This window comes from Homarus americanus, unplaced genomic scaffold, assembly GCF_018991925.1.
Source record: "Homarus americanus isolate GMGI-L3 unplaced genomic scaffold, GMGI_Hamer_2.0 scaffold11150, whole genome shotgun sequence".
NCBI lineage: Eukaryota > Metazoa > Arthropoda > Malacostraca > Decapoda > Nephropidae > Homarus > Homarus americanus.
In genome coordinates, this window is record NW_024720555.1 from 2184230 (window position 1) to 2199327 (window position 15098).

General features: G+C 38.1%; 1 protein-coding gene across 18 annotated transcripts in view; it reads right to left on the bottom strand.

Annotated features, from left to right (window-relative positions):
• Nucleotides 1-2652: 2652 nt before the first annotated feature.
• LOC121860612 (transcriptional repressor p66-alpha-like) overlaps nt 2653-15098 on the bottom strand; it is a 60952-nt gene continuing 48506 nt past the window's right edge. For 16 of the 18 annotated variants that reach the window (XM_042357824.1, XM_042357819.1, XM_042357833.1 and 13 more), the window contains 2 exons: nt 8887-9048; nt 2653-5084 (listed from right to left, as the gene is read on the bottom strand). In XM_042357824.1, coding sequence (XP_042213758.1) covers nt 4179-5084; nt 8887-9048 — 1068 coding nt within the window. In that variant the 3' untranslated portion in view covers nt 2653-4178. The remainder of the gene's footprint in view (nt 5085-8886; nt 9049-15098) is intronic. The other 2 variants (XM_042357837.1, XM_042357834.1) reach the window with 1 other exon arrangement.

Below are 15098 nucleotides of genomic sequence, written 5' to 3' on the forward strand. Positions count from 1 at the left end.
TAATATGTTTGACAGCAACATTCATCTGAAACAAAACCAGAAGCTTCACTCAGATTTAATTAAATCACAGAACCCCAGTTTCTGTTTCCAGTGATAAGGATGGTACTGATGCCTTCCTAGAAAAAGAACCAAATTCATCAGTGTCAACTAGGGTACCTCTACCAACTGTAAAAGATAAGGAAATGCATATCCTAATAAAATAACCTGATGCCAGTCGTACTGTCCTGAGACAAATTAAAAGTAAATTAATATACTAGTGTAAATTTAAATTTTTTTATGTTCTGGGTGACATTCTAGTTGGAAACTAATACAATACCGGTAACCCTTGCCCCTGTACAAAGACCATGCTATGCCATTGCTACCCCTGGGTCTCCTCCCCTCATTTAGATTCATGCATCTCTTGACCCAATGGATCTCATCCACACCCTGCATGCCCAAACTATGTCAGCCTACCTCTTCCCAAAACTTTGCCAATATTTTCAATTGAAGCTGCTCCCTCATCTCTGAACAGGGTTTCCTATCTTTTAGTGTTACATTGCACATCCAACTCGCCATTCTCATTTCAGCTTGCTCAATCCTGCATATATCGTTACCTTTAACCGCCTGTGTCATGCATCACACTTCTCACTCTAGTAGTATACACCTTTCCTTTTATGTGGAGGGAAGGTCCTCTTGCCATCAATAAAGAAAGCAATTTCCCTTAACTTCTTCCAGCCACCTCTGGCTTCAGCACCCTATCCAGCATTAACCATGTCACCCAGCCAGGTAACAGAATTCATTGACATAGTCTAGGGATTTATCCCTTGTTAAGGCCACATGATTACTTATGCATACATAACTCTTTTTAAAGTTAGCAACATCCTGCAGTCTGCCATCCACTCCAATGCACCTAGTGTGCCCACCTTCTACAATCACTACATATAATTGTGTTGCTGCCAACACCTTTTTTAGACAGAAAATGGCCATTTTCCACTGCAATTTCCTCATCCACACCACTAATCAATACTTTTTTCACCAGATTCACCCTCAGGCCCTTTGACTCTTATTCCATTAGACACACCTGTATCATCTGATATGTTCTGCAATTACACCAGCTACCTCTCCATTCTTCATTTTATCAACCGCTTCATTCACCCATTCCCTTTCAATCTTTGAGCATGGTCCCTGTACTGATTCTGTTACTGTACTCCTAAGCTGCCCCCATCCCATTTGTTCTCATTTTTGTGAATGCAGAAACTGTCAAGGACTGATTCCCACTGCACTAAATGTAATCTTTGCATTCCTTACCTTGGTGATTCATCTGAAAAAGCATGAGTAAGTAATATTAAGGTTAATCTAATGTAAGCAGCATTACGCTCAAATATTAAGTCACAACTAATTTACATTACAAGCTACAAAACGATGGACAAGCGAACACCTCATTGTGACTCAATACAGTATAGTAATAGTAATTAATGTGAGCTGAACCACTATTGATCTCCTCGGGGATGTGTTGCTTTGGATGAAGTCGACAGTGGAGTTTAGGTGCTGTTTGTTTCAGGAGGCAACTAGGCTCAGCAGGAAACCAAAATATAAAATGACTTGACTGTTCACTGAACAACAGACCAGAGTTTGTCAGCTATCAGCTCCCCTTACTAGCTCCTTAATGTCTAAGCCTGGACACAAAGAAGGATGAAATAAATTAAAGAAGGACCATACTGTACTGTATTGTCTGTATAATTCATCAACTCTCCCAATTGACATTTGCCATGAAATTTTCCTTAAGTTGTTTTGAATCACACCAGTACTGTGTATATCTAAAATGACCAAGGACAGTCACCCTTAGCTGGATTTAAATTGCCATAAGATAGGCCAAGTTGCTGCGTCTAAGTATGATGCTGGGGTGAAAAGCTCAACTACCAACTGTAAACTGAGCCATTAAGTAATGTAAACCTATGTACTGTACATGTTAAACCCAACTAAATAAAACTATGTAAAGACTAGTGCTTACCTTCCAAGAGCACTGGCATAAAACAGGATTGTCCAACTAGTCAAGTCAGCCCAGTTAACATGTGTAGTCAAGAATAAGATGAGTCCGTGTGATATTTGAGACTCCTAGCCCTCAGTCCGTAGTACTAAATTCTGCCTCTGACTTTATTCAAGGGTTGAGGTGAAAATGTTTTGAGGATGAAGGAAGGATACCATCAAATCCTGGGGCTTTGTTTGAGTATAGGTAGGAAAGAAAAGAAGACAATGATTGAACATAAAATCTAGGTGGCGAATTAAAGTGGGGTGAAAGTAGAGCAAGGACAGGGTGAAATCTAAGCAGTACTAACGTCATTTTGGTTTGTGGTGGCAGTTGCAAGATCAGGAGGTAATAGGTGGGTCTGGGAATTGTTTTATGGGGAGTGGAAAATTGATTAAAATGAGCCAAATTAAAAGGGGGATGGTAGATGGAAAGACAAGCGATGGAGGCATTGGGTGCAGGATACAATACAATGGATGATACAAGGATGGTCAACCAGGAAGCAGCAATGTATGAATGGGGATCATGACATCAAATAGTTTTTACTTTCTTATACTGTAGTTACAATGAACAAAATATACTGTCTCCAGTTTGGGATTTTTGTGGGTTCAAGAAACATATGTAAAATGGGAAATTATACTAATACATTAGATTTTTCAGATCTTCTTTATTGAAAAAGGCCCTATTATCTTACTTATGAAGTGAAAACACTAGCCTACATGAATCTGAAACTCAGCCATGGCTATGAAAACGGGAGTGATGACAATTATAATAGAATTGAACAGATAACTGGAATCCCCTGGGTAATGGCGAGGCCAGAAACCAGGGCCCTCATACATCAACCAAACACCCCTAATATCATTCAATAAAAAAAAATATATAATATATATATATATTTTAAAAAATCCCATGTGATAGTTTCTCATAACCTTGCTCAAATTTTATATTACAAAGTAAATAAAACTTTTAACTGAAGCCTTACTTGAATACCATATTATGAAACATTTAACAGAAAATAGTTAAGATGCCATTACTTTGCATTAAAGTGCATCCAATGAAGACTTTATACATAACTCATCTCATAAAATATAATTTAATAAATGCTTACAGCTTCTGGTAAACTGTCTGTGACCTACTGGCATTTATCAGGCAAGTAGTATGGATGTTTTCAAGCCCACTGACAACTGAAACTTACTCTGGGAGGGGAGCCCGGTTCCTGGATAAGCCTCGCCGAAGTCACAGCAGACAACTGCCTGAATGAGATTACTTGATCCCAATCACATGGATGTTGGCTGCTCAACAATATGGAGACTGGTTCAGAACAGCACACTGGTCAGTTTGTGCGAATCTGCCCACCCTTGTGCTGAACAAAGGTTGAAACAAACACAACATATCACATGAAGAACAAATGATCAGTGCAGGGAAAGTACCTTGGTTTGTTGCATTACCATTGTGTCACTATTACTCTAATGAAACTAGACCATGCGAGACCCATAGATGCAGCCAAGAGACATGCAGAGCAAGAATTGTGCTGGGCACTTTGCTCAGTGTCTCATGACACCCTACAACTATGTAACAATACAGATTATTGGTGAAGAAAAGATATTCCCTTGCACCGTAATGGACAACAAATGACAACAGAAATAAATTAGGGATGTGGTCATGTAATACCATAACTGTCATTCACTATAGTTCACTGCGGAAGGTTGCCTATTGTTGCCAGTAGTCCAGGAGTCAGGCTACCTTCTTGCTGTCTCAGGTTTCTGTGAATGATGCGCTTTCATCCAGTGTCTGAAACTCTCCATACAACTCCTCTGGTCTGAGCGGCCAACTGGCACTGCTGGACATTGCTACGGGGCGACCAACATGGCTGGTTACGCTAGGGTCGAGGGTTAGCCATCAGACCAACAGTACCCCTCACTCACTGGTCACATCACAGAGAGCTTCCTTATCCTAATGTGACTAGGAACCCCAGGTGCAGCATGGCCCAGCTGCGGCCGAGGCACAACACTATAGCAGGTGGGCAGGCCATAGCTAGGCTGAACACACTTGAGTCACTGTCACTGAGGGTCCTTTTGTCCCACTGTACACCAGCAGCAGCATTGTCCCATCAGCAGTGCTGGCAGAGGCTGGTGAGGGCTGATGACAGGGAGGCTGGCCAGGCGCCTGCCCATCAGCTCTTCCATTTAGAGTGGGACTGCTGGCTGTGCAGGCCACCTGATGGTATCATATCCAATAGGTACTGACGATGAACCTCTGCTGCTTGGCGCATTATCTCTTGCTGCTGTTGTTGAGCTAAACTTTTGCTACTGTTACTGCTGCTGCTATTACTACTGCTGGAAGTTGAGGGAGCTGAGGAAGTGGGGACTCCTAGCTGAGCTGTTGCAGCCATCAATTGTTGCAGTTGACCAAGACCAAATGGATTGTATGGTCCAAGTAAATAGGGAGCTAGCATGTGAGCAGGTATTTGTTGAGAAGCAGCAGCAGCTGCTGCTGCAGCAGCTGCTGCACTACTTAATCCCTGCATTCTTAGCATTTGTTGTTGAGCTGCCTGTAACTGTTGCAGTGCAGCAGGGTTGGACATTGCAGCAGCCATTGCAGCAGCTGCAGTCATGCTTTGCAAGTACTGTTCCTTTTGCTGTTTTGTTAGACCCGGTGGCAAAAACATTTCCTTTTCCCTTTGTTCCCTCTCACGTTGCTCCCTCTCCCGCTGTTCCTTCTCTCGCTGATGCCTCTCCTTCTCACGTTGCTCCCTTTCACGTTCACGCTCGCGCTCCCTTTCCCGCTCTCGTTCTCTCTCCCTTTCCTTTTCACGTTCTCTCTCACGCATCTCCCTTTCTCTTTCTCTTTCCTTCTCTCTTTCCCTTTCTTTTTGTCTCTCACGTTCACGCTGCAACTGGAGTTGTGCTGCCACGGAGGGTGATGAGCGATGGCTAGAGCTTCGACAGCCATGTCCATAATCTGACTTCACTGCAGTCACCGACACACTAGCAGGTAGTCGTGCAGATGGTGATGGTATTGATGCTGTGACGGGAGTCATAGATACTGACGCACTGGACATATCTGGTTGTGGTGATGCCTGGAGGGAGAAAAGATTTTTTTTTTAAATAAATTTCATGACAAGATGAAATAAAAATATGTGAAATGGCGAAAAAGATCAAATTACTGAACATATATAACATATAAATTGCTTAAGCCATTCTAAAAGCAAAATCAACAGTAATATTGGAAAATAAATAAATATACTGTACTGAAATCATAAATAATTTCCATCTAACATCTAAACTAAGAAGCAGAAAGCATATTAGTTTTTTAACCTTTCAATGTGATAAACAAAGAAAAAGAAGAGGGTGAGAGGCATACAAGAACAAGAGGAAGGAACAATTCAAGAGAGAGAAGAGATAAGGATTAGGATGGGGATTAAAGATGTGAAATAAGAAAAAATTGTGGTAAGAAAGATTTAAAATAAAAGCAACAAGTGGCTGGAAAAAGTAAAAACGGTGATGAAAAATGGAAGGTGGAAAGAATTGGAGGTAGAAAAGGAATAAGACTATCATTGTATGGTGGGGAGAGAGAGAGAATAAAATGGACCAGGTTATGACTGTAGAATGAAAGGGGAAATGAGAAAAACTATGGAGAATAAAAAGGTTGGTAGAGACAGTGGGACAAGGATAATAGAAGAATGGGTTTATATAATTAATATGAAGACGAGGTATATCGTTACGGAAGTAAAGAGAACAGTGGATAATGTTTAGGAGGATGGCAAGAAAAGAGGGAAGACTCTAAATACGTCCATTAACATTGATGCCTCTACTAAACACTAGTGTGCTTAAGATGCAAAACTCTGACAAAAACACAAATTTTGTGTTATGAACTTTGATCAGTGATTGTAAATATTATCACTTTCATCAAATTATCTATATGGGAAGTTATGCCCTGGACATGCTTTTGACCTTCAACAGTGATCTTAATCTCCGAGACTATTACAGGTACAGCATCTGCATATTGTTTAGCGATGATACATCTTCGTGAGTTGCAATAAAAAAATCTTTTGATACAAATTATTCTCTATTCAGTGTTTTGACCACAGACCTTACCGTGACATTGACCTGTCTCAGAATCTTTATTTAGTTGACGGCACAAACTCATGTTAAGTTTCATCAAACTGCTTACTTTGACACACAAGTTATTAACTGGATTTTTTTCCCTTTAACTATAAGCATCAAACTCAGGACAAGGTTTTAACCTTCCTGCATCCTTCACCTTTGTCACTTGAATTATGTAATAAGCATTTAGTCCAGGGCTTTAATTTATCCTTGTGAAGTCTTAAGATAACTGTACTGATGCAAGAGTTATGCTTTTAGACAGTTTTAGACTAACCTTCAGTTGTGATCTGGATGTTCATCACATCCTCAACACACAGAGGATCTGCTTTATTTGAATATCACGGTCAAACTGTCTTTTAACTTTTAAGTTGACCCATTTGAAACTAGAGGACTGGCTATATTAAAAAAATATTTGAGGACAGACAGACAGATGGACAACACTTACAGCCCCCTCTAGCAAGGCATACAAAAAGGAAAGTAAAGATGAAATAAAGCTTAGGGAAGTATCATATTATGTATTGGCTTTATCCAAGTGGTTTAAACTCCTTTGAGGATATGATCTTCACTGCATCATTCATACTTGCACTTTCATTTAATGTGTATCAGTTGTCTTGTACCTGCAAGAATGACTTGTCTACATAATGGGATAAAATGCAGGAGTAGGGGAGGAATGAGAAAGTATGAGATAAGGAAAGGGTAATGCAGAATTGAAGGTAGGTTATAATTAATAAATATATTTCATTAGTAAGTGGACATACGCCATCCACTACAAAAAGTATTAATACCATGAAAAATCCAGTTCTAAACAGATTCGTTCTGAGTTAGCAGCATATCAAGAAAAGGCCAGTCAAAGGCCAGGTGTGAGGTGAATCTTCCCCAAAATATGGGATGTCATGTGCGCAGCAAACTTCACAGTACAGATACTTGATAAGGGAGACTGGATGTGAGGCAAACCTTAAAATGACATACCGAGTGTTAGTAAATGTGAGGTAGTTACACTCTTCTCGGATGTGGCTCATTCCTTTCTTATAAAAGGAGGAGGAACACAGTGTATGTCCAGGTAATACAGTCACAGTACACAAAGATACACTCCCTGGATTTGCTCTTCTCATTGTCTTTGGTTTCCAATTAACCGTACTCCAATAATTGGTGTGAAGGAAAGCACTGCAGAAACCCATTACTCTAGGTCTTAAGCAGTCCTCGGCAGATGAAATACGTATGTCCGAGAGACAAAACCAATCCATCATAAGGCCAGCAGCTTTTCTTTTCCAGGCAAACCAGCACCTCTTCACACTTGGGTCAGAGGGATATGTGTGGTTACTTTCCATTACCAATTAAGGCATCACACTGGCTAGGGCTCAAACCCCTACAATTGATATATGAAAGTGGCCCCTGAAAACTTGTCCAAAGTATCCGCAGGTACAAATTTTCAGCAAATACTCTGTTAGGCTTTGTGCACCCAATCTTTTCCACTTGTCCTTCTCAGTGCACCAGTTTTCCCAGTTCCTTATATCTTTACTTCACTCTAAACTAGATCATACCCAAACACAGTTCAGTACAATTGACTGCACTGAATTACCATAAAGCAAACCAAGACACTTCTCACAAGTAACCTGATCCATTCAATAATCCTTTAAGCAAATTAAAATGTATATTTTTATGTTCTATACACCTTTGTAGTAATTTCAATGTGGGAAAACGAGTGAATTAATTAGAATGGTAAAAATCAATCCCACCCTCCCTTCATTCAAAGAAGGGAAGTAAGTTTAAACACTATATTTGTTAACAATTATAAAAAAATTTAAATCCTATCTTTTCATAATAGCATTATATGTTGCCAATCTTTTAGTCAATAAATTTCTTGGCAAATCATTGACACCGCTGTGGATCTGTGATTTTCTTTCGGCAGTGAAACTCAATTTTTTATTATGCAAGAGCAATCCGGTTCACCTCATATTTGAAGGACGGACATGATTTTTTCAAAGCTTCAATAACTACGTCATCTCAACACTGATAAAAAGGCTTCTGTAATAACAACAACTATTTCAATAATCTTCATTCCATCAAGTGAATTATAAGAAGAGCTGCATTTCAAAAAAGCTAAATTAGAGCTCATATCCTTTTTTGCAGTTTCCCCTTGGTGAGAAGAGTTAGCTTTATCCTGGGTTCTGACACTTGTGATAGTCAACTAAGCGCACCCGACCAACTGTACATGATCGAAGGATTTTATCCATTTCACGGGTTAGGAGTCCAGACTCATCTCATTTAAAATTCAAGATAATTTATTCTGGGCATCACAACAGTATCCTATGGAAGACACAGCATAAGGCATTATTTTTTCTAAGTTCATGCTGTGCATATAATTGTTAAGAGTGATGAAATATGTTCCCTAAAATACTGAAACACCAAGCAAAGGAGTCCAGCACATTTAGCCTTTTTAAGATATTAACATATAATCGAGAATGAGGTTTGCCCTGTTGCCGTTTGTTTGTGATTGTCAAATATTATGATGTAACCTTTGTAGGAGCATTTCTATGCAATGGTATACCTTATTTAAAGTGATATAATTTGCCTAAACCCGTTTTTTAATCCCAGGCGCACTCTTAATAACAGGCTGACTACTGCTTTCCAACGACTGTGGAGCGCGACTTATCCCATTCTCACGTGTAAACCACCACCCCTCACCACGACCACGTGCAAATCCCTCTTTTGTTTGTTAATATTCGCCTGACAGCATGATGCCCTTGCAATGACCACCGCCGCCCCGCAGCTGACCTGACGTTGTAAGATGACCACTGAAGATGATGACCCCCTCCCTCCTACAGTCAAGAAGTCACTTGTATCAGCCATGCCACCCGATCTGCGGCGTTCCTCTCGGTCGTATACATTTGGGACCGTAGAACTTTTGTGGGTCTCTCTCCGGTAATGTCTCTGGGCCTGATGAATAAAGGAAATGGTTGCTGAAAAAAAGGCATTGCAGAAAACATTGCAAATGTGGACGAATGGAACATAATTCCACCTTTCTTGACGTCATAGAAAAGACCAAAGAGGGCGCATCAAGACTCTTCACCTCCACCTCCTGAACTGGGATTCCTTGCTATGCTTCTTCCAGCCAAGACTTCTAATACATTTCTTATACCGCACAAAGTCTCTCCAATAATTTAAGGATTGAATTAGAAACATAAACTGAAGATAGAAACGTTCCCAAAACATGATGACTACAAGAAAGAGAATACTTCAAAGTGCACACGCTGGATATCGTGGCTCGTCACCTGATAACAAGATATTGTCACAGTAATAACTGTCATTACCAATTGTAGACTGCTTGTGTACTTCACTTTCAATGTTTGATAAGACAATATATCTGTTAAAGTACAGATGCTTATAAATCGATATACATATTGTCTGCTTTGATGTGGAGATTTTTGTCTTGTAGTGAGATATTGCTAAACATGGAAGAAAGAAAGGAGGAAGGATGGCAAAGAGTGAATATATGTGAGTGTTTGAGAGAGGGGCTAATTAAGTGTACTAATGGAACCCTAGCTTTAACAAGTAAAAAAATATATATATATCAAATAAATAAAATAAAAAGCAAAGACAAAGAGGCCTATTGGTAGGGGACAGAGTGAACGGCAAGCACATGAGGTATTTACGTAAAGGTCAGCTGGGGAGGAGAGGGACTGTAAAGCAAGCATATGCATAATCTGAGGAAAGGTCAGCTGGGGGAACACGAGGGAGGAGGGGGCAGGAAGCATACAACAGCTTCATTCAACTGCTCTAATTCTCTAGTGTATTATTAGACCACACAATATTAGCAAAAGACAGCTTAATATTGTACACTCTTAACAACTTGAGATCACATCCATGTAACAGCAAATCTTATTAATTTCCACCCAAAATTATGATCACTACATACCTGCAACCATCCCTGTACACCAACAGTTCTCTCAGAAATGGTGCTTTGTACAAAATACAAATCCTCTCAATTCTATGATTTTGTACACCTAACACGTCACATCCAATACCTAGCTTCACTCTTACCCTTATTCCTCATTTTCTTCACATTCTGAACTCCCTATCCAAAGTCTAAGATTTTCAATATATTTTATTTTGTAAGATAACAAATCCAGTACAGAAATGAAAAGTTTGCTTCTTACTGTCCAAATTTCTTTCACCCTTTTCATCTTCCTTTGCCTTCTTTTCAATTACCTTTCTTCCTCCTTAACCTCTATGCAGGTATCTAAATTTAGTTACCATCCAGATATCCACAACACACTTCATGTACCTAAAATTCTATCTGTTTAACTACATTTCCTTTTTGACTCTTCCAGATATAATATCCATGCTCTTATATGCAACATAAAATTATTTAAATCCACTTTTTTTCACTACAGACTATAATTTTTTCTAATACTGTACTGTACCTCCTTACAAGTAGAGTTGTTGTTGTTGTTGTTATCACGAGTACAACTTTATCATCCATCAAAAACATTAGTCCTGGTTATAATATATAGCAACATTCTACAATCCTATTTCCCCATACCTTTAATCACAACTTTCCACAACATTCACTACAAAGGCACATCATCAAACTAGGGATTCACTTTCAGTATAGGCAAAATCAAACTCCTATAACGGGGAGGATACACACCTGCAACATTAACAAAACAATGAACGCAATTCTATTAAGAGTAATGCCCCATCAATTAAGAATAAGCTTGGTCTGCATATTTCAAGAAGTTCCATTCATTACCATGGCAAAAATTAAATGGGATGACCTAACACTGATTGGCTGTTTTGTTTTTTTCAACCACACTTGCACTTAACCTAAACATTGCCCCTAGATTTACTATACATTTCTCACTGGCATTCATTGTTCGTGTTTTACTGTCTATTCTTATGCTTTCCGAACCCTTGTGTATATTTTCTTAGTAACCGAGGTGACATAACCTTTCTATGTTCGTGTTTCTCGTGCAAACAACACGGTGAACGCTAATGAAACTATGTAAAAAATCTCTATAATAAGTGTTTTTATTTTATCTCTATCTTAAATTTCATAGGTGAAAAAAATAAAAAATAAATAAATAAATATGTTCCTGAAAGGTATGGGAAGATTATATATGCAAGCCTGTCTTCACTTCCATGTCCCTTGGGGAACAAGACACCAGGAATATAACTCACATCAAAGAAAATAAGAATACATATAGCACAAAGGAAACTTTTCCTTATTCAAAACAAATCAATAATAATAAAAGGCAAGGAAAGACATCATACCCTAATATGCCTCTTTCAGCAACTGTAATAATTCTCTCCCTTTATCATCAAAACAAACAACACTGGACCCTCACTGTACGAGCATTCATCATATGCGAAATCGTTTTTATGCGGTGACCCTATTCCTATCCATAATTAATTTTAAGCGGAAAAGATTCCCTATTATGTATTCTGTAGAATACTGTATATGGCGCAAAAGTTTTATATTGTATTATGTTTATTTCAAAGCCTCATAAGAGTATTTTAATGATTTTTCTAAAACTTTTATTGCATTAATGCTCCAGAAATGGTTGTGAAATGTGGCACAGTGTGCGTGTGTGCTGCGCTGTCTGTAATGTCACAGGACACGGCTGGAGTGGCGCGTCAGCCACTCTACACACTTTCACTTTCCACACAAACACTCATGCTTTTCACATGTCTTAGTTTATTGTTTTATATTATATTTTAAAGTTTTTTATTATATTATCTTTTTCTAACCCACATTAGAGTATTGTAATGATTTTTCCACAACTTTTATTGCATTATTATTGACTCTTAGTAGTTGTGAAACATATCCCAATTTTTCCCATAAGATTAAGTACTATTCACTATATGCAGCTTCCCATTATGCCGTGTTGTCGCAGAATGCAACCATAGCATAAAGCGAGGGTCAGGTATATTGCTCCAATAATACATTACTTGCATTCACACATATTACAATTATGAAAAGAAAAAAGAAAGTCTAGTCCTTTTGAACATAACCCACACTTAAATATACTCTGCAATAAAGTCTATACTGTACCTAACTTCTCCTTTAACATCTAAACATTTCCTAATTATACTACACAAGCTTACTGAATTCACTCTCCAGTACAAAATGTCTGTACCTCTATGCCCTCATCTGTATAAGACAGAACATTTTTTTTTAAATATCCACTTCCCTGCATCACCTTAAATCGGCACTATGTTATATTGATATCGGTTGGGATTTCAATCGCATGCACATCCTCATTCTCTCTCATTTATAAGGGTCAACTTTGCTTTCAGTGCATTTCTGATTTTTCTACTTTAATTGTTACTATCTTTTTTCAGTCTACAAACTCATTATTCCTCCATATCATAACAAACCTCAGTGTCATCATTACTTTACATCTGGTTTAAATCTGTGAGCCAGCAGCAACACATCCTTCCCTAAGTGTCACTATTGCTACCTGGATGTTTTTCCAACATGATAATCATACATCCTGCATCTCATCCTGTCATCTCCTTGGTCTTTCCCTCCCCCTCCAAACATCCATAAGTACATGCAAATTATAAGTTGGTTGCAGAGGGGGAATATGTTTTCTTCTTCAATTGTGAACTTGGGGACACAGTTCTCTGAGCCTTCTCCTCTTTCATTCCACTAACCAACTTCCAAATAAAAAATGGGCGATTGATCCTGAACAATTCCATATAGCCAGCAAGGTTAAGATGTTAAATTTACACGCCTCAGGGTCCTAACTTATCACTGAAATCTAAAAAACAAATAAACTTAAAAATTAAGATTATCCTTCACTTTAAAATGAGTGAAAGTTGAAGAATGTTTGCTCCACCCTGTGTAACCATGTAAGTGGTGATCCTTGTGACATCATATTATGGCCTTTGTCACAAATAAAAGTGGATCAGAGTAGCAAAATTCTCCCAGCTTCTTCCAAAACTTGGATAACTTCATGTCTCAGGTTATCCTTTCTCAACCCAATATGAAGGTGAAACAGGACCATCTCAATTTATTTGAATTTTAGACCCTAGTGTCATAAGACAAGTTAAAGCCTTGAGGCTGAGGGATTCATCTCTCAGATTTGATTGCTACTCCGAGTTACTTGATTCTGACACATATAAATATACAGTAATTAAGATATAAAACAAGGAGATTATCATAGCATTAAAAATTAGGAAAAAACAAACACTTTCTAAAAACTAAGAACACTAAATAAAAATATTAAAATACAGTAACTTTTACAACATCTTTGTTACATATAGAATTTCAACACCTAAAAAAAAAAAAACTTTAAAGTAAATATATGATTCTAGTTAAATTATTTTAAACTCAAGAAAAAATAAGAAAAGTACTTAAAACTTATGATGCATCACAGACTTAGTACTACTAACAAAATACAACATTAGAGAATATGTTTGTCTACAATAATAGTAACTAAAGTTATGTCATTTACTGTACACTGTTACTCGGAAATACTGTACCCAAAATAATTTACGGTTGATTAAGTGATTTGTAAAAGGCACAATGCCATTTTTTTAATCCTTCTTTGTGGCACGGGCACAAACTCACCCTTGATTACAGTTGCTTCAGGGCTTGCATTTATGATAGGTTCCAGACAAACCACACTTTAGGAAAATGGAAAGCAGGAGATGAAAAAACCATAAATTCCAGCAAAATATAAATTAAATCTGTTCCTTTTCTTTAGTTACCAATTACTCGCCCTGAGAAGAGTCGTGTGAGTCTGTTCTCTATGTACAGCCAACAAAAGAAATTTCTGCACCTTTATGGCGTTATACAATATGACACACCGAAACTAGAATTCTGAACAACGCTCATTTATGCGGGTAATTCCCGTTAATTTCTCTGTATTAACTATATGTGTTAAAAAAATACACCATACTGGTTATACAATACATCACACAACCAGAAATACCAACCTTCCCAAATTCACACGGCCTCAGTCAGTGATCGTTGCCGAGGCCATCAGACCAAGGGGTGCAGAACATTTTTGGCTGACTGTACCTCACAACCAATGTCTATAGCATAACTTAAGAAAGGCAAGACTGGCATTACCTATTCCTGGTATATACATAAACTGAGACAACAAACAAAGATTCATAGCTTTAAAAATATATCAGTACGCTTAAGTTAGCATCGTGCTCATTTTGGGAAGACTAATTTGTTCCAATAATTTGAGAATGAGAAAGTATTGTTATGGATACAATAAAATGAATGCTTGTGAGCGGATGTAACGGTAAACTTAATTTTTATCCAATAGTAGCACAAGTCTTGTGATTTAGTTCTCCAGGTTATCTTTTTCTATAAGGTGACAAATTAAGCACAGTTATGAATAATGAATTCCTTACTTACAGTGATTATGAGCTCAACTATTCACTAATTTCCTCATATTTTGTATGTACTGCATATAAATTACTAATGCAAACCATTTATAATTTTGGTAAACCCACAAACACTGTGGTTGTACAAAGACCCATTTTCATCAACTTCTACGCACATGGGACAGTAAATCACTTTACAAATACTGTAACAATACATATTTCAACCCTTTAAGTCCTAGGCTTTGTGGTATGATACAGTAGTCTGGGCCAAGTCTTCCTGACATCTTGTACTGACAGGTTGTTTATACAGTACACTGTCTAAAACTCTTCACCATCATTTTTATACTTTAGCTAAACCTCTTCTTCATCATCATATTCCTGTCTATCATTCCATCAATCGTGTTGCTACTGCACCTATTCCTACGTTGACTCTTATGCATGTAATTGGCTGTACTTGCAACTTTCTTTTCACCTTGGTGTTTCTAGAGTAACTGACCAGCTGTGAAAAAATTTGAGGGTGAATTATTACTATTGGTGACATGTGGCATCAGATTCAGGTCGTGACTGCTCCGGGATATATGAAACAGGGCGGGATACACCAACCCACATCACGTACATGAGTAGGACTCTGGTCCCAA